At 57.0% G+C, this 19,381-nt stretch overlaps 2 protein-coding genes across 2 annotated transcripts in view; both read right to left on the bottom strand.

Annotated features, from left to right (window-relative positions):
- Nucleotides 1-19,381, bottom strand: part of LOC142595961 (antigen WC1.1-like) — a 140,218-nt gene that overhangs the window by 17,716 nt on the left and 103,121 nt on the right.
- LOC142595924 (SUN domain-containing protein 3-like) lies at nucleotides 524-5,575 on the bottom strand. Its single transcript, XM_075724797.1, has 8 exons — nucleotides 5,549-5,575; nucleotides 4,276-4,346; nucleotides 3,131-3,269; nucleotides 2,816-2,900; nucleotides 2,562-2,677; nucleotides 1,724-1,891; nucleotides 1,261-1,347; nucleotides 524-670 (listed from the first exon to the last, which is right to left on the bottom strand). Exons 1-8 carry the CDS (start codon nucleotides 5,573-5,575, stop codon nucleotides 524-526), a joined length of 840 nt encoding a protein of 279 aa, XP_075580912.1.

Below are 19,381 nucleotides of genomic sequence, written 5' to 3'. Positions count from 1 at the left end.
GTACGTGGGTGGCTGAGGGGGTTGGAGGGGTGTGGGAGAAGGGAAGGGGATGGGCGTGTCTGCGGGGGAAGTGAGGGCATGAGGGGTGTTTGTGGGGGGAGCTAAGAGGTGACCACAGAAAGAGTAAACGGACAAAAGGGGGGAATTATTCTCCAAGGATATCCCATTTTATGTGCCTTTAAATGAAACACTAAACATGGTGCCTAGACAGGCCTGCTTTGCTCCTCTTCTCTGCCAGCAGGAGAGCTTTCCCGGGGCTGCGATTCTGCTCTCTCAGTGACACTGGAGCTTTGGTGAGCGACCCTGGGCTGTGGGAGCCGGAGCTGGACCACGGGGGCTTCTCCTTCAAGCCCCATTCCCCTGCGCTGTCCCTTGCAGCCCGGACCACAAGCATCCTTCTCCTGAGGGACAAAGCTCCCTTCCCCACTAGCAGCACAAGCTGTAGGAAGCTCCCTGGAAGAACGTTTGCAAGGGACACACACAAGTCGAGCTGCCACACATCCTCTTTGTTTTATTATTCTTCCTAAAGGAGGTCTTGGGCCTGCGGGTGGTCGTTGAGGCTCACCATCTTCCCATGAACCTGTACCCGGTACACACAGGTGTACTCTGGGTTTCCCCAGTTGCTCTGCACCTGGAATTTGATGTAGCGAAAGGTCCTGGGAAGCTCCTTCTGTAAAGAAATGGGGGGAGCCATCATTGCGCTGGTGGGAAGAGCCACAACAGATTGCGGGAGGCCCCCCTGCCTGCGCTCCCCTGCTGAGGACCAAAGGGCAGCCCTGACGGAGGAGGAAGCCAGGGCAAGCAGAGCCCCCTTTGCCAGGGCCAAGGAGGAGCCCTCTGTGCCTAGAAAGCAAAGGCCTGGCCTCAGAGGCTTGCTGAGGGCAGCTGTGGAAAGCGGAGGCACAGTGCTGCCCGGGCTGCCGCGGGACGCGGGGAGAGTCCCGCTGAGGGAGGCAGGCGTCTGCCATCCTCCCTGCCACCGTCTCCCCTGAGGGGGACTGTTTCCCTTCCCGCACCCCTTCCCACTGCTGCTTTCTCTGCGCTACCCGAAGGGAAAGGAAAGCCCTTGCAAAGGTGGGGCAGCTGCCTCGGCCAGCAGAGCAAAGCCCCATTTGCCCTCCTCTTGCCGCCTTCCCCGCAGGGGCATGGAGCGTGGGAGAGCAGAGGCTGGCTGGGGTGACCCTCTGCACTCTTTCCTCCAAGGACTTGCAGACAAGCCTGCCTTCTTCCCGGGCATCCTGCCTACAGCTCTTGCGGTACCTGCACATGGAATGTCTGAGCGATCTCCTTGTGCACGTCGTAGGTGAATGTCCCCAGGAGAGTTTCTGCCGTTGCCTCATCCACTCCCTCAAAGACGAGAGAGAAAGGGAGCCGGTCAGGCCGAAGCAGGGTGTCAGAAAATGGGCACGGCGAGGCCAAGCGCGGGAACCCTTCCCCACCTCCCTTGGCTCCCTTGGTGACTCAGCTTAGGGTGAGTGTGGGTCGGGATGCTTTCAGCATGTGCTCCAGGATCGTTGGCCATGAAGCAGAGAAGAAGCCCCCAAAGGCACAGAACCTGCACGTGCCCCCAGTGGCGCCCCAGGGGATGCGGTGCGCTGCAGCACCCAGCCCCAGACAGAGCTCTGAGAGAAGCCACCACGAGAAGCACGTCTCTGGTACAGCTTTTCCCTGGGGCCGCCCCCCACCCCCAACCCTCCCCGAGAAGTGCAAGGCCAGGACTTACGGAGACAGCAAAGTCTTTGGGGGCACTGCTGACTTCCCCGGAAGGAGAGACTGCCTCGGAGATATGCCAGATGGTGAAAGCCTTTGGCCAGATTTGCTCAGGCAGCCGGATGACCACGTGGCCCCGAGATCCTTGGAAAGCCCAGCAGTTGCCAGGGGCAATACGGGGCTGAAACCAGAAAGCCATGACCATCAGTTGCTACTGGCAGCCAAAGAGCCACCACAGCTGCCTGTTTGGCCAGAAGCAGAGACCTTGCCTTGCCTGTGGGCTGCAATCCTGTTTGTAAATGAGTACAAGTGCATGGGCAGCAGGGCAATATGGAAGTGTTTCTACAAACCCTCTGGGCTCCACCGCCTTTCCCAAGGCAGCTCTGCTTTCTCAGAGCCTGCAGAGAAAGGGCAGGTCTCCCTAGCGTACCTCACCCCATCGTCCTTCAAAGATTCCGCTGCAGCTACAAGGTCCAATGCAGACATGGACCCTGCTTCAGACGTGGTAGACCAGATCATGGCTGGGGGCCCAGAGGAGCACCTCTCGCTGCTGGCATGGCTCAGCAGCCCCCACCACTCCCACCCACTCTGGAAAGGGACCGTCAGAGATGCCGTATGGCAGTGGGACTCCCAAGGACAAAGTTCCTTGGCAAACTGCAGCCAAGGGTGGTGGGCAGGTCACAGCAGCTGGGTTCATCTCGGTCCCCTTCCTGATGGGACGCAGTGCTGCCAGGGATCGCAGGGGTCAGGAATGCAATGCAGGCTGCAGCAAAGTGCTGTGCACTTGGTCTGCCAATGGAAAGCAAGGAGGTGAAGCACACTGAAGCCAGGAGTTCCTTTGTGACACCTGCCTGCAAGATTGTCTCTGGAGGGTTTCCAGAAGAGAAGGCAAATGGAGAAAGCCACCAGGTCTTCTTGCCTTGCTCACCATAACTCTTGGATGTCCTCTCCTCATCAATGGTGGCACCTTACATGACGGTGGAGAGAGATTAGGAGTTGAAGCAGTGCATTAGGATGCATTTCTCAGGCTGGAAAGCAGAGCTTGGCAGAGTTTGGGGGAGTGCCATAGACAACGTGAGGGCAGTGAGACTTCCTGTCTTCCTACCTATGGCTTCCAGAGCCCAGTCAGGCATCTGGAGGTAGTTTTCAAGCACCTTCTTAATTGCCGCCTGTGTCAACTGCAGAATTTCCTGGGGAAAAATTGGGAATGGAGAGATGGCAGTGAACACACACACACACGTGCACAGGCCATTCTGCATGAACCCCGAGCCCTAGCACAGAGCCAAGGAGCGCCTGTGTGTCAGAAAACCCAAGGCAAGACCTGTCGGAAGAGGTGCCGACTCTGAGAGTGCCAAGAGGAAGCAGCAGGAGGGAGCCCGGATAGGTAGCGGGGTCTCTGATCTACCGCCAGCACCCTTACCTCTCTCTTCTCTGCTTGGACACCATGGTCTACGAGGACCTCTCTCACTGCCTGAAGTATGTTCCCCCTCGCAGCAGACACCTGAGCCACCGTCTCCTCGAGCTCCCGCATCTTCTGCTCCAGCCAAGCCTGTGAGTTCCTGCAAGGCAGAGGGAAAGCAGGTCTTGTCCAGCAGCTGCCAAGCCTCTGCAGGCAGGCTCCAAACGCCGTGCAGAGAAGGGTCAGGTGAGCTTGGGTCAAGCCCCGTCCCCCGGCCCCTTTCCTTCCTCTGGTTTACAAATGGCTCCCTTCCAGCACCGTGGGTAGTAGATGGAAAGGCCGGGAGCCCTGGGTGCAAAGCAAGTGAGTGCAGGCAGCATGAAGCCAGCTGAGACGGCTCCACAGCGTGTGTTGCTTGGCAAGCAAGCGCTCTTACCCCAGAGACTGCAGCTCCGCTTCAGGAAGGCTCGACACCTCCTGCAAGATAAAGAGGGTGTGGGATGGACTCCTTAAGTAGCTTGTTTACTGCCAGAATTGACTCTTTGGAGAGACACTCTATTGGAGCAAGCATGAGGAGCACTGCCAGGGCTTCCCAAAGGAGACTCCCCTACGGAGAGGTGGCAGAATTTCCTGCTGCTTTCAGTCACTTTGGAGAGACCCTGACCCAAACCTGGCCTCTTTAACCATCCACGTTCAGCAGAGCATCTTTCGGGTCTCCATCTGACCCCCGCCCCCCCCAGGCTCTCCGATGGGTATGCAGGCAGCAAAGGCACCTTCTGCCAAAGTGCTCCCCACTTCAGCCTGCCACCCTCTGGAAGTCACTCGGGAAGATCCGTCTCCGTGTTAAACCCCAAGCAGGCGCTAAGGAGACTGAAGGATGACCAGAAGTGCTCCTCCCTCGCCTCTGCCTCAGCGGTGATGGGGAGTTTCGAGCAGGCACTGCGTGTTCCCAGGGGAGGCAGGAGGGCAGAGCGACGGCCTTTGCAGGCGTTGGCTTTCCCTCAGCAAGGGACACTTACCTGCAACGCTCCCGTTCCCCACACCGTTGGGTGTCTCCAGCAGTAGACAAGAGCTGTGGGTCACATTGTCAAGAGATGGTTATTTTCCTCAGGAGCTGCTCCCTCTGCCCAGGACTGAGAGGCCCATTTTTGGTGAGGGGTACTCACCCGACAGGACGGGAAGCAGCAGGAGAAGGAGCCTCAGGACACTCCTGCCCTTCTGGTGGGTGTGGCGTTGTCTAAAAGAGCAGGACCACTGCTGTTAGCAAAGCGCAAAATTTGGGACATGTATTTGCCAGGGATCCGCTTAGGAGCTCGCTTGCCACCAGGTTCCTGTGCTCAGCACAGCTGCAAGTCTGAAAGCCCAAGGGCCTTTGGGAAGGTCTGGCCCGTTGCACCCCACCCCTGGGGCACAAAGAGCTCTGGCCTGAGACAGGGGCAGCAGCCTGGCCCTGCTCGGCTCTCCCCGCAGAAGGGGCAGGGCCGTGCCCCCAGAATGGGGTTGCTGGGCTGCCCGGCTGGAGGGCAGTAGTGCAGACAGCCCCCATGCTGTGGGGCTGCCTGCTCCTGCCGGGAAGCCAGGCAGCACACAAGGCTTCTGGCCTGACCACCCTCTGCTTTCTGGGCCCCCTTGCACCCACCTGCCCAAAGTGGCTGGCATCTCCACAAGCCCAGCACACCGACCAGGCACAGGGCAAAGCCTGCTCTCCTCCCGAGACCCAAGCACCTCTTCTCTAGGCATGCGCTAGCTGCTGCCAGTGCTCTGCTTCGCACTGCTGCCCACCTCTGCAGCGCGGGGTTTTATGGAGGGCAGCAGGTTATGACATCACAAGAGCCGCCTGGTGATGCCCGTGATGAGCTGAGAGGGGCTACCAAGAAAGGGTTGCTGTGCTGCCTGGAGGGAGCAACCCTGTGGGTGAGCCTCCGCCCGCAGCTGCAGCTCCCAGAGACAAGGGGCCCAGAAGCACCCGGGAGCACAGAGAGCAGCAGCTCCTTTGGCTCCTGGCATCAAGCAGCGTGGTGTGCAGGTCCCCTCAGGCTGGAGGGCCACCCAATGCAGACTGGCACCTCTGCATACAGCCAGGGCTGCTCAGATGCACGCATTTTCACACGGTGTTAACGGAGATGACGCTGTGCATGGTGGAAATGATCAGCAGCATGGCTGTCTCTCTCTCTCTCTCGAGTGGTGCTGCTGTCCTGGCCTCCCTCCCTGCCTCCCTCCTGCCAGTGCTGGGCCAGCTGCTGTCCCCAGACCAGGAAGAGCTGCTGCAGGCACCCAGGGTGCTCCCCGGAGAGCCCTGTGCCACCTCCTCTGCCTTCCTGGCTGCCCAGGGATGTTCCTGGGCCACAAAGAAGGCCACAAATGTGCCTTAATCCTGACATCACTAATAGTACTGCTGCTTACAATCAACCTACTAGGCCTATTACCATATACATTTACCCCAACCACCCAGCTATCAATGAACATCGCACTAGCCTTCCCACTATGACTAGCCACCCTACTCACAGGCCTATGAAATCAACCCTCAGCCTCCCGAGGACACCTACTACCCAAAAGGAACCCCAACACTACTAATTCCTGCCCTAATCATAATCGAAACCACCAGCCTCCTTATCCGACCACTAGCGCTAGGAGTCCGCCTCACAGCAAACCTTACAGCAGGACATCTCCTTATTCAACTCATCTCCACAGCCACAACCGCCTTACTCCCCATCATCCCAGCCGTGTCAATCCTAACTGCATCAATCCGATTCCTCCTAACAATCCTAGAAGTAGCAGTAGCCATAATCCACACCTACGTCTTTGTTCTCCTACTAAGCCTATACTTACCAGAAAACATCTAATGGCTCACCAAGCACACTCCTACCACATAGTAGACCCAAGCCCCTGGCCCATCTTGGGAGCAGCTGCCGCCATACTTACTATGTCACGTTTAATCATATGATTCCACCACAAGTCATCACAACTCCTGGCCCTAGCTCTGCTCTCCATAGTCCTAGTTGTAATCCAATGATGACAAGACGTTGTACAAGGAAGCACATTCCAAGGCCACCACACCCCTACTGTCCAAAAACGCCTGTGACACGGAATAATCCTCTTCATCATATCCGAAGCGGCCTTCTTCCTGGGTTTCTCCTGGGCATTCTTCCACTCCACAGCTGTCTGGGCACCAAGGGCATGTGCTGCTGCACCCAGCGAGCAGCTGGGTGGGGGCTGATCCAGGGCATAGAATCATAGAACGGGTTGGGTTGGAAGGGATCATCTAGTCCAACCCCCCTGCCATGGACAGGGACATCTTTCATTAGATCAGGTAGCTCAAAGCCCCACCCAACCTGACCTTGAACACTTCCAGTGATGGGGCAGCCACACTTCTCTGGGCGACCAGAGTCTCACAACTCTTACTGGAAAACATTTCTTCCTTACGCCCAAGCTAAACCAACCCTCTTTCACTTTAAAACCATTGCCCCTTGTCCTGTCACTACAAGCCTTGATAAAAAGTCTGCCTCTGTCCTTCTTACAAGTGCCCTTTATATATTGAAAGGCCGCAGGAAGCTCTGCCCAGAGCCTGCACTTCTGCACTCTGAACAACCCCAACTCTCTCAGCCTTTCTTCATAGCAGACGTGTTCCAGCCCTCGGATCATTTTTGCGGCCATCCGCAAGGTGGTGTTGAGCCTGCGGGTGGTCATTGTGGCTCGCCACCTTCTCGTGAACCTGTACTCGGTACATAGCGGTGTACAGTCAGAGCCGTCGTAGGGAGCACAGCAGCCACCTCCCTCCGACCGGTCACCTGGCATTCACTGGTGTCAGTAAAAAAGGATTTGCTCGCATTTTGTTTTTTTCTCGTTCGTGCGCAGGTACTGGAAAGAAGGCAGCAGAAGTACACCCTAGCTAAAACCCCTTGTATTGCTGGCAGTAACGGTGCCTCTTGGCTGGGAACATGAGAAGTACCCCTTTTCACGCTCTTGACCCTTTATATACAGTTTTGAGACTACTCACATACTCATTTTTGCAATGTACATAACCTATATGCTTTGGCCATGACATCCCTTGTTACCATACGCTTTTGAGGATTTGTTCACATCAACCCCTATGCAAGCATGCTTAATGCATATTTATAAGCTGAGTTTGCACTATTTTGTTGCAACTTTGGCACTTTCAGCTGGTTTGGCCTGGTTTCTCCTAACTACAAACCCTCTTATGCAAGTGCGGTCATTGTTGGTCAAGTTCCATTGCGCCTGTGTGAAAACGGGCAACCGTTTACGCAGGACGGTGCACACACCCTCCTGCCTGCAAATCGGGCAAGAACCAGGTCTGAGGCAGAGCCATCGTGGGGCATGCACAGGCAGAAGGGAAAGCAGCAGCCACCTCCCTCCGGCCCGTCAGCTGACATTCACTATTGAAACGGTTGCGCACTTGTCCTACAATCACAGATGTCTGTCTTCTCTTTCTGGTTTTATTTCAAAAGAACGGGGACGTCACTGGGCGGCTCCCAAAGGCAGCCACCAGCTTCGGTGGCAGGGCCCAGTTAAGGATGTCCCTGTTCAGCAGGACCAGGATGAGGACGACGATCTGCAGGAAGGCGAGGAACAGAAGAAATCTCCTGTGGGACAGGAGAGGGGTCAGGCAGAACAGGGGGCAAATGTGTCTCAGCTCTTTCCAACCACCCTCTTCGCACAGCACCGTGGCACCTTGAACCGTGCTGGGCACAACACTCCCCGCTCAGGACTGGGGTGAGGGGCCCGGCTACCTCTCTCGGCTCTACTCTACGTCTCCCCGGTGGGCCCCAAAATCCCCCCCTACGCGCCCCCCAAGCTAGGAAGAAAAGAAATACTGAACCATTTCATCCCAGAGAAGTCCAAAGCTGCCTAGTGCCCTTGGACCACTGGCACGGACATGCCAGTGCCTATGGAAGAGCCCCGGCACCCTGACTGCCCCGGGCCACTCACCTCAGCCAAGAAGTGATGTTATGCCTCCTTGACGCCAGCTGCTCCTCCTAGAGGCCAAGGCACAGCAGGGACATGTGTTGGGGTGTGCGAGGCGGCGAGGTTTGGGGGCTCAGCCCCCCTCCCTCGTTCGCGCTGAGATCAGTGCCCCCATGTCCCCCGGGCACAGTGCAGACCCTTCCCTCCCCAAGGCCCACAGCGGGGTTGTCTGTCCTACCAGCCGCACAGCCACCATCTCCTGCAGCAGCGACTCGCCTGTCTTGTCCGCCTGCGCCGCCTTCCCCCTGCTACGGACACCATGGGGTTCTGGGCTGTGAGAAGAGACCTCGGCCGGCATGGTGGCCCCCTGGGTGGCCAACAGGGAGCCAGGGTGCTGCCCAGGCTCTGCCAGGGCTGGCACCAGGCACCGCAGCATCCCAGCACTGCACAGACCCACCCCCTGCCCCTGTCCCGCCCCAGGCCTGGGGGGCATGGAGGAGAGCCTGGGAGCTGCTCAGAGTGCTGCAGAGCTGCTTGCAGGAGTCCCGAGTGGCACAGAGGGGTTTTGAGCTGCTTAGGAGAAGACAAAGGGCTCTGCAGAGCAGGCTGGAGCAGCGGACAGGAGCCACAAAGATGTCTGCAAGTGGCAGAGCTCTGCCCAAAGCTGCTGAGCATCCCCCACCCCGCTGCCCCAGGTTTCAGTCGGGGCCCCATCACCACTCACAAAGCTGTTGGCTCTCGGAGGCATTCCTGTCTCTCCAGGAGGTGCTGGAGCTTGTTCCTGAGCAGCTGGAGAAGCAAAGGGCCCAGTCAGGAGTCCATGCCATGTCTGCTCTGAGGGGGCTTCCCCCCACAAACCTGTGGAGCCCCCGTCCCTCCAGTCCCCAGTACCTTCTTGACCTCAGCCTGCTCCTGAACAGCTTGTGCCAGCTCTGACCACTGCTCCCCCTGCAAAGCAAGCGGGACACATTGCAGGGAGCCATGGTGGGAAAGGGCATCCCCACTCAGTCCCCAGGGCACTGGGAGGTCAGGCCAGGGCCAGGGCGGCAGGCACACGGGTGTCCTGGGGCCAGCACCATTGCTCAGCGGCTCTGGCCACTCCCCGAGGCACTTCTGGGTGCGGGTCACAGACCTTGATCAGCTCCCGCACTTTTGTGCCTCCCTCTGCCTTTCCCTGACAGAGGTGTGCCTGGGAGAGAAGGGGGAATGGGAACGGCTCCAGGAGGGGCAGGGGGTGGAGGAGGACCCCCATGCTACTGGCCAGGGCGCAACGCCAGACTCCCCAGCGCCTCCCCTCCAGCCAATGCCTGGGTTCCTGTCACACACGGTGTCCCCGTACACCCAAGTGAGGGTCACTCATCGCACCCCCTTCCCCAAAGCCATAGTGCTGTGCCTGCTGTGCCTGCTGTGCCTGCAGACCCATCAGGGTCCCCTCTGCAGCACAGCCACAGCCAAGAGCCTGGGGGATCTCCAGAGGCCCAATCCCTCCATCATGGATGCCATATCCCGGAGTAAATATCCTCCGCAGCCACACCACTGCCCGTGGCTGCTGGGCTGCACGGACCCAGCACTGGCACCCCCCTCCCGGACCCTGTCAGAACGGGCCTCCTTTTCCCCTGTACCTTCAGCACCTCTTCCAGGCTTGCAGCTGCCTCCTCCTTTGCCAGCTGAACGTGCTCCTGTGGGAAAGGAGGGAAGAGAAGCAGCCATCAGGGCACCGGGACGCTCGCATGAGTGCACTCACGGCTCCCTTCGGGCACTGCCTTTGCCCTCTCGTCCCCTCTCCTTGATGCCATCAAACTACAGAGGGGTAGAACCCATTTGTATTTCTGGAGTGACAGGGGGATCCCAACAGCTCACTGTACTGGCGGCTGAAGTGAGCCTAACCGGGAATGAGTGGCAGAAGCACCCCATTGTGACTGGCCCAGACGCTCCGTGCATCCTTGGCATAGATCACCTCAGGAGAGGGTATTTCAGGGACCCAAAGTGTACCGGTGGGCTTTTGGGATAGCTGCCTTGGAGACGGAGGAAATTAAACAGCTGTCCACCTTGCCCGGTCTCTCAGAGGACCCTTCAATTGTGGGGTTGCTGAGGGTTGAAGAACAACAGGTGCCGATTGCTACCACAACAGTGCACAGGCGGCAATATCGCACCAACCGAGACTGCCTGATTCCCATCCATAACCTGATTCATCAACTGGAGAGCCAGGGAGTGATCAGCAAGACTCGCTCACCCTTTAACAGTCCCACATGGCCAGTGAGAAAGTCTAATGGGGAGTGGAGACTAACAGTGGACTATCGTGGCCTGAACGAAGTTACACCGCTGCTGAGTGCTGCCGTGCCACACATGCGAGAACTTCAATAGGAACTGGAGTCAAAGGCAGCCAAGTGGTGTGCCACAATTGACATCGCTAATGCATTTTTCTCCATCCCTTTGGCAGCAGAGTGCAGGCCCAGCTTGCTTTTACCTGGAGGGGTGTTCAGTACAGCTGGAACCGACTGCCCCAGGGGTGGAAGCACAGCCCCACCATTTGCCATGGACTGATCCAGGCGGCACTGGAACAGGGTGAAGCTCCAGAACATCTGCAGTACATTGATGACATCATTGTGTGGGGCAATACAGCAGAAGAAGTTTTTGAGAAAGGAAAGAAAATAGTCCAAATCCTTCTGAAGGCCGGTTTTGCCTTTATGGCAAAGTAAGGTCAAGGGACCTGCACAGGAGATGCAATTTTTAGGAATAAAATGGCAAGATGGATGTTGTCAGCTCCCAATGGATGTGATCAAACAAAATAACAGCTATGTCCCCGCCAACTAGCAAAAGGAAACACAAGCTTTCTTAGGCGTTGTGGGTTTTTGGAGAATGCATATTCCAACTTACAGTCAGATCGTAAGCCCTCTCTACCAAGTGACCCGGAAGAAGAACAATTTCCAATGGGGCCCTGAGCAACAACAAGCCTTTGAACAAATTAAACGGGAGATAGTTCATGCAGTAGCCCTTGGGCCGGTCCGGGCAGGGCAGGATATTAAAAATGTGCTCTACACCGCAGCCGGGGAGAATGGCCCTGCCTGGAGCCTCTGGCAGAAAGCACCAGGGGAGACTCAAGGTCAACCCCGAGGGTTTTGGAGTCGGGGATACAGAGGATCTGAAGCCCGCTGTACTCCAACTGAGAAAGAGATACTGGCAGCATAAGAAGGGGTTCGAGCTGCTTCGGAAGTGGTTGGTGCTGAAGGCCAGCTCCTGCTGGCACCCCGACTGCCGGTGCTGGGCTGGATGTTCAAAGGGAGGGTCCCCTCTACACATCATGCAACTGATGCTGCGTGGAGTAAGTGGGTTGCACTGATCACACAACAGGCTCGAATAGGAAAAACAGCTTTGCCCATGAAGGGGGTAGCACGTCCCTGCATCTGCAGAAGCAAAGGGGCAGCAGCGCCTCGGCTTCCGAGATGCCCAAAGCTGCCCTGAGCCCCAGCAGCCCCTGGCGCCTGCCCGTTTGCCTGGCCCTGAAGCCCTGCGGGGCCTGCCAGCGCTGGGGAGCCCTGGGGACAGAGGCGAAGGACGTGGGGAGAGCGACGGGGCTCTGCCCTTCCTTCTGGCCGCAGGAGGATGCCCTGGGCCATGCCAGGGCAGGGCATCTCTCCTCCTCACCGCCCGGGGGGAAGGCGAGGCCTGAGGAAGGCCCTGGGTGCTGGGCTCAGCACGGGCGCTGGCACCGGGGGCAGAGCCCCGTCTCCGGCCTGCTGCCGGCCTGGCCGACGCCAGCGGCTCCCGGCACACAGCTCCTCCTGCCCAGGGCTGTGGCTGGCAGCAGAGACAGAGCCGCCTTTCGGGAAAGCCTTGCTGATGCAGGGCAAATGCAGGGCAGCTCCCCTCCTGCCCCCTCCCCTCCTGTCCTGCCCCCTCCCCTTCCCCCCCTTTCCCTTGCCCTCCCCTCCCTCCCCGAGCAGGCCCAGCCCCCCTGAGCGGAGCGAGGGAGGGCAGAGCTGTGCACAGCCCTTGCGCTGCTGGGAGAGCAGCTCCAGGTGACATGGCCCTTCTTGAAGGCCGTCTCTCGGCAGGCCCAGGCTCCCGGCTGGCTGAGGAGCCAGCTGCGGTGTTGGGGGGCAGCTCTGGGAGGGGAGGCCCAGGCTGCCCCTGCCCCCCTGGCAACAGCCGCGCCATTGGCCACGGCTGAGCAATCAGCGGAGCTTCCTTGCTGCCGGCGCGGGAGAAGGGTGCATTCGTTGGGTCTCTGCTGCGGGTGCAGGGCCCTCCTAATGCCGCTGCGTAGGCACCGAGCGTGTGGGTGCCAGGGGTTCTGCAGGCTCGGCACTGACCTTTCTGGTTGCTTTGGATGAGGAAAATCGTGGTACGTACTCCCGAGAACAGAAAGGAAGGCAAAGAACTGATGAAGAGCGAGCTGCCCGTCGAGGTGGCAGTGTCGGTAGCTTCTGGTTTTACATTTTCTCGACTGCGTTCTGGCCAGAAGCCTTGTCTGAAACGATTGAAATGAGCTGAGCCACCGGGTATTTTTCATCCCTGCACAAGTCTGTATTGCCGCGGACTTTAACAGCAACAGCCATGGCCTGTGGGCCTGTCCTGTGGGGAGGTCAAAGCGGGCATTCAGGGAAAAAAAAGGTTGCTTTTCCCAGATGTTTCTGAGGGAGAAGGCAGCAGCTGGCTGTAGGCAGAGGGGACTATAAAGAGATGGGCAGTGTCCCTCAGAACGCAGCACGGTGATGTGGATGCGGCCGCGAGGTGACAGTTCCCATGGCCTTGAGCAGCGCAGCAGGAATTCCCAGGCAGCAAGGCCGGCTGCCAGGGGTGTGAACAGCTCCTCCCGAGCGTGGAGACGGGCAGGGGAGAGGACGGTGCTGTCCTGTTGGGTGTAGCAGGGGACGGTGGGTGGAAGCTGCTCGCAGGACGTGTAATTAGGAGCTGTCATCTTGGTTCTCGGTGGGAAATCACAGGAGGAGGGAGGCTGAGTCATGAAAGGCCGTATTGACTCTGTGTGTGAAGTAGTTGAGCTGATCAGATTTTGAATAAGAGGTGATTTGGGCAATACCTGGCAAAGTCAGCGTCTTGTACGTGTTGCGCAGACTGCGTAACTTGACCACGGGCAAGGACAGGAGCGTGACAGGCGTGCTGGAGGGGCAAGGAATGGGGATGGCAGTGATCACAGACTCATTTCTCAGTTTTCCGTGGGCTGTCTGTATACCCCACGTGACTCATCTTGCATTCGGGAAGAAGTGCCACCCTTTTGTTGAAAAGAAAAAAAAAGGAAAAAGATAGCGCTTAGTGCTCTCCCATGACTAGAATTTCATCCATGTTAATGAGCAGGTAGGTTATCTGTGGCAGAGCTGGGACTTGGGGCGAGATTGCCATGCTTAGTTTTACCATCCTAGAGTATTAAAAGCATTCCCTTGAAACACATTCCCAACATAAGAAGACATGACTTTCTGAAAGAGCCGCTTTTCTAGGAGCTGCATCAGAGCAAAGCCAAATGAGAGAGACTTGCCTGCTGTTGATCACTGAGGCTGATGGCAAGTCACCAGCAGTTTTGGCAAGGACAGAACAAGATTGGTATGTATGTGCCTGTGTGCTGATTGTCTTCAGGTTTTGGAGGTTGTAGGTTTTGGCAGGGCCGATGGTGGTGTTAACGTGATGGTAACAGCAAAACCTCCAGGCATCTGTGTAGGGCATTTTGGATTTTATACGGTTTAGAAGAGTACTTGACCAGTTTAATGCTCTGTTGACGTGCAGGAGCTCTAGTGTCATCAGAAGAACGTGAAGACAGGGAAGATGAGGCAGGCAAAGGGACTGAAAAGCGTTATAACCTCTGACAGCAGAAACGTGTCATTTATAGTTTATATGAACAGGTTTCCTTCAACATACTCTTCTTTTCAAAGATTTACAGAGTACGTTTTGCTCTTCCCATATCAGAACTCCATGATTTTAAGTTAAAGCTCTCCACCGAGATTTAAACTAAAATAGAGCAATGTGTCCTGGACAGAAGAGTAATTCCACAGACTCGGTAGTCTTAGTCTTATACTTTTCAGTTCTCCTTAACCAGCACGTGTGTGATTAAAAAAACCAGAAAAGAAAAAAACTTAAAACTTCCTCTGAAGTTAGGGGTAGGGGAGACACATCAGCTTTTCTGCCTCTTCCGCTCTCCTGCTTTCTCTTCAACTGGTTTGTATCATTATTCCAATCCTTTGCTTTCACTAGAGCCAAGACAAGGTAAGATACTGTTTTTGGTCCGGTCGTGTCCTGTCAGGAGGAGATATCCATGTAGACGTGTTCGGCCACAGAGGCCATGCTGCAAAAGGAGTAATGGGTGGGTGCGTGGTTAGTGGTGGTTCTCCCTTATCCACAGTGCTGTGAGTCAAGTCAGCGAATGGTGCTTTGGAGGGCTTTCAGATGGGTAGTAATTACAGACTAATAGTATGATTATTTACTGCGGTAGTCTGAAAGCATGAGGGAAACAAAGATTTGGCGAGGACAGGGTCCTTTTTATCAGCTGTCACATTTTTTACAGCGCAGCCTTTGTGGGTCACTGCCAAGACGATCATGGAGGCGGTGGCTGAGATTCTGTACTGGAAATTCTTTTGTTCTGGACTTGAAGCCCAAATCGCCCTCCAAAAGTCTTTGACTACTTAATCTGGAGGGATACGGTTTCTTTTCTTAGAAGTGAAGCCAGCTGTGGGACCTGTGGCTGAGCTGGGGGACAGGGAGAAGCCCCGGACCGGCCTCGGGACCTGCGGCAAACCTGCCTTCCAATGAGCTCTCCCAGCAGAACATTGCCCAGGAGCCACTTTGAGTGTTGCTGTTCTCCTTCAGGAAACATGGAACGCAGCAAGCACACCCAGAGCTGTGCCTGTGCCAGGAGAAGACTTCACGCACTGCTGATGGTGACAGTTCCCACCAGCTGTCCAGCTCTGGAAAGGCAGGTACGTTGCCACAGAGGGGGCACTGCCTGGTTGCCGCTTGTCTTGCAGGAACAGGATTTTCCCAGAAACAGCAGAAGGGAGGCAGGACAAGAGGAGCCACGAGGTCAAAAAGCGCATCAGACAGCTGGCGCAGTCACAATGAGAGCAGAGGGAGAAGGAGGTGCAGGTGACCTGGCTGGGACAATGCTTCCGAGGTAACATCTGCCACACAGTCACAAAGACAGGCAGAGGCATTGGGAGGTCATGGAGAGGGTGAGAAAGGTGGCTGGGGGAGAGGAGAGCACGGGGAGATGGGAGACAGAGGAGGAGATGGAGGTGAAAACGCCGGGCTGTTGGCAGCGAGGACGCTCCTGCTGTGCAGGTACTTGTGAGGTCACTGGTGGCTGAGCAGGTGTTAGGGCAGGAGCAGCCCCCTGGCTTGTGCAGATGTTTTTGAGGTCATAGGCACCAGAGTAGGTGGTAGGTGAGGAACAGGCCCCTGAGTTGTGCTGGTGCTTGTGATGTCATAGGTGGATGAGTCGATGATAGGGTGGGAGGCACCTGGCTTGTTCATGTGCTTGTGGTGTCACGTGTGCCTGAAGAGGTGATAGGGCAGGAGCGGGCCCTTGGCTTGTGAAGCTGCTTGTGATGTCACTTGTGGCTCTGTAGGTGTTTGGGCAGGAGCATGCACCTGGTTTGTGCAGGTGCTCGTGATGTCGCATGATGCCAAGGAGGTGATAGAGCAGGAGCAGGAACCTTGCGTGTGCAGCTGCTTATGGCGTCACAGGTGCCTGAGTAGTTGAGAGAGCAGGAGCAGGAACCTGGCTTGTGCAGGTGCTTGTGATGTCACTGATGACTGATTAGATGGGAGGGCAGAAGCAGACCCCTGGCTTGCAAAGCGGCTTTTGAGGTCACTGTTGTCTGAGTATCTGCTTGGGAATGAAAGGACACCTGGCTTGTGGAGGAGCTTGTGTTGTCATTTGTCCCTGCAGATGTGATAGGGCAGGAGGAGGCACCTGGCTAGGGCAGACGCTTGTGATGTCAATGGCGGGTGTCGTTATTAGGTCAGGAGTAAGCTCCTGGCTCTTGCAGACCCTTGTGAGGTCATAGGTGGTTGAGGAGGTGAAATGGTAGAAGGGGGCACTTGGCTTGTTCATGTGCTTGCGATGTCACATGTGCCTGAGTAGGTGACAAAGCTGGAGCAGGAAGCTTCTCTGCGCAGCTGCTCATGGTGTCAGGAGTGCCTGAGTAGATGGTGTGGCAGGAGCAAGCTCCTGGGCTGTGCAGGTGCTTGTGATGTCACAGGGGGCTGAGGAGTGATAGGGCAGGAGCAGGAGCTGGCTCGTGCAGGTGCTTGTGATGTCACAGGGGGCTGAGGAGTGATAGGGCAGGAGCAGGAGCTGGCTCGTGCAGGTGCTTGTGATGTCACAGGGGGCTGAGGAGTGATAGGGCAGGAGCAGGAGCTGGCTCGTGCAGGTGCTTGTGATGTCACAGGGGGCTCTGTAGCTCTTAGGGCAGGAGCAGGCACCTGGCTTCTGCAGCTTCTTGTGATGTCACAGGTGCCTGAGGAGGTGATAGGGCAGGAGCAGGCACCTGGCTTGTTGTTTCAGGAATGACGCAGCCGCCACCTAGACCATGGTAGGAATTACGTGGGTGCCACCTCAGCAGGGCTCGGCCCTAGGTTCCTGCTCGCAGAAGACGAGTCGCCAGCCCGCTGAGTAAATACGTGGTTCATTTATCCGACATGCAGAGCAGCTCGAGCTGGGTGCCTCCAGGCAAGGAGCCCCTGCTGCAGATGGCAGACCCCAGTTATACCCTTACAGACAGCTTTCCCAGAATGTACCACCCATCACCCGAACCCAAGTCCCATTACTTAATTCTGGTCGGTAGTCTCTTGATTTCCTATTGCTTTTCTTGGTCGCTGGGCTGGCCGCCTTCTGAAGCTACCTCATTCTCTAGGAATTGTTTCCTTGCTCCTTTTCTTCTTCATTCTGCTTGCATCTGCCAGTCTCAGCTAGTTCTGTGGTTGCCACATTTCTCCCCTGCCGTCAGCTCTCGGTATCCTCCTACTCCACAGTGCCTTTAATCTCTCTCTGCCTCGCTCCTCTCCCTTTGGTGCCTGCAGGCAGTGCCCTCAGCCCTGCTGCGCTTTGCAGAGGAGCTGCCCCTGGGCAGAGCTGTCTCTGCAGCGCTGCCCGCTTCCAGGAGCTCCCAGGAGCCCAGCCCAGCTCAGCAGCAGAGGACCAGCCCAAGGCGTGGCTTTTCCTTCCCCCTTCAGGTGTCCCTGGGGCTCCAGGGGAACCTGCTGTGAAAGAGGCTGAAGGAACCACTGATGTTCCCTTCCTCAGCCAGGGAGAGAGATTTCATTCCAGCAGCGGCATTTCTCATATCAGGAAAAAGACTGGGCATGAGAATTGCCTTTCCTTGTCCCACCGTTAGGCAGGTGTTGTGGTTTAGCCCCAGTCGGCAGCCAAGCACCACACAGCCGCTGGCTCAGCCTCCCCCTCGGTGGGCTGGGGAAGAGAATTGGAAGGACAAAAGTGAGGAAATTCCTGGGTTGAGATAAGAACAGTTTAATAACTGAAATAAAATTAAAAGTAGTAGAAACAATAAAAATAAGAGTAATAGTAATAATAATAATAATAAAAAATACGAAGCAAGTGATGCATAATGCAGTTGCTCACCACCAACCAACCAATACCCAGCCAGTCCCCGAACAGCGATTGCTGCCCCATGGCCAACTCCCCCCAGTTTCTATACTGAGCATGATGTCACATGGTATGGAATGTCCCTCTGGCCACTTTGGGTCAGCTGTCCTGGCTGTGCCCCCTCCCAGCTTCTTGTGCCCCTGGCAGACATGGGAAGCTGAAAAGCCCTTGACCAGTGTGAGCACTGCTCAGCAACAACTAAAGCATCAGTGTGTTACCAGCATTGTTCTCATCCTAAATCCAAAACACAACTCTATGCCAGCTCCGTGGAAGAAAATTCACTCTGTCCCAGGCAAAAGCAGGACACTCCCCTAAAGCAGGCACTGCTGGGAGCTGAGCCAGGCTCCCTCTCCCTGGGCTGGTGCTTTCACCTGCCCCAGCTCCCATGGGCAGAGAAAGCTTTCCCACAGGAGCCATGTGGGGAGAAGGATTTGACACTTGGGCAGGAAGACGGAGCCCTAAGTGCCCTCCCTGCTGCCGCTGGTGGGTCTCCACAGCCTCCAGCTCTTGCCCGATGGGCTCCTCTGCTGCGGGCTGGAAGGTGCGCTGGGTGTCCATGGCTCCCTGCGGGGAGCATCCACAGCTCAGTATCACTGCCAAGAGCAGGATGTGGCCCTAGAGCAGAAGAGGGGAGGAGGCAGCTGTCACCAAGAGCCTCTGCCATGCCAGCGTTGGCCCATTCCCTGCTGGGAGCTCCTCCAGCCCTGGGGTGAACCTGGGGGGGTCTCGGGGGAGCCCAGGCTCACACACTCGTCTTCTCTAGTGCATAGAGCTTTCCTGCAGGCAGCCCCTGGCCCCAGAGCCAGCCCCTCCCTCCCCAGCTCTGTGCCCACCACTCTCTGTGGAGATGCAGGGCTGGAGCCTGCCCCGGTGGGAGTTTCCTGGGGGATGGAGGCTGTGTTTGCAGTGCCCATGTGTGTCACCCATCTCCTTGGGGGTCTTGCCTTGGGAACACTGCTCTCCCATGGGCTTTCCACAGCCATGCTCTGCCCAGCATGGGGCAGCAGTGCAGAAGGTTGGGGTCTCACCATCAGGCCCCTTGGGTAGGTGCTTGGGAGCTGCAGGAGCAGGCACAGATCTGGGGCACAGTGATGATCCTGCTTGGCTCCAGAGAACGGAGCCAGCCTGCAGGGCCAGAGTGTTCAGGCCCCAAAATGCCATGCAATGGGCAATTCCGGCTCAGGTGTGCTGCACCCTCACACACCCCCAGGGCCTGTGGCTCATCTCCCTGAGGAGGAGGAGGAGGAGGAGGAGGATGAGTAGGCAAAGCTCTGCCAGGTGCCAGAGCAAGAGAGAACTATTACAGGTGGGGAGGGCAGAGCTGGTGGGCAGGTGGCATGGGACAGACGCTGGGCTCTTCTCCCTGGTCCCTTCCCAGGCGGTTTGGGATCTCCAGCTGGAGCCAGGACAATCTGAGACCCTTAGCCCTGGACAGCCTCGAGGGCAGTGTGGCTCTGGTCCCAAAGGGCACCTGGGCTGCAGCAGCAGCCTCACACCACATCTCTGAGTGCAGCCAGGGAGGATTCCTAGTGCGCTGCTGCTGCCTGTGCCCTCCCTGAGCTCTCCCCGCAGGCACTCTGCTGCCAAGCATTGTCCCTGGGCGGTGGGTGGGGTGGGTCTGTGGTGCAGGGCAGTGACCTGAGCTGCGGTCCAGCACAGCTGCCTGCCCCTCTTCTGAGAGGGGGCTCAAAAGAGGCACAGCCCTCCTCACCCCACAGACGGGCTGCGGAGGGAGG

The sequence above is a fragment of the Pelecanus crispus genome, chromosome 25 (genome assembly GCF_030463565.1).
Source record: "Pelecanus crispus isolate bPelCri1 chromosome 25, bPelCri1.pri, whole genome shotgun sequence".
NCBI classification, from domain to species: Eukaryota; Metazoa; Chordata; class Aves; order Pelecaniformes; family Pelecanidae; genus Pelecanus; species Pelecanus crispus.
The sequence above is the reverse complement of the archived record's forward strand: the minus strand, read 5'-3'. Positions and strand labels throughout refer to the sequence as shown.

Excerpts from the sequence above, each read along its gene's own strand:
- LOC142595924 (XM_075724797.1), bottom strand. The coding sequence starts at position 5,575 with ATGTTCATTGATAGCTGGGTGGTTGGG. Across the intron at positions 1,348-1,723 it reads CCAAAGACTTTGCTGTCTCC|GGAGTGGATGAGGCAACGGC; the intron begins GTAAGTCCTGGC and ends CTCGTCTTTGAG. Across the intron at positions 671-1,260 it reads CTCAGACATTCCATGTGCAG|AAGGAGCTTCCCAGGACCTT; the intron begins GTACCGCAAGAG and ends ATTTCTTTACAG.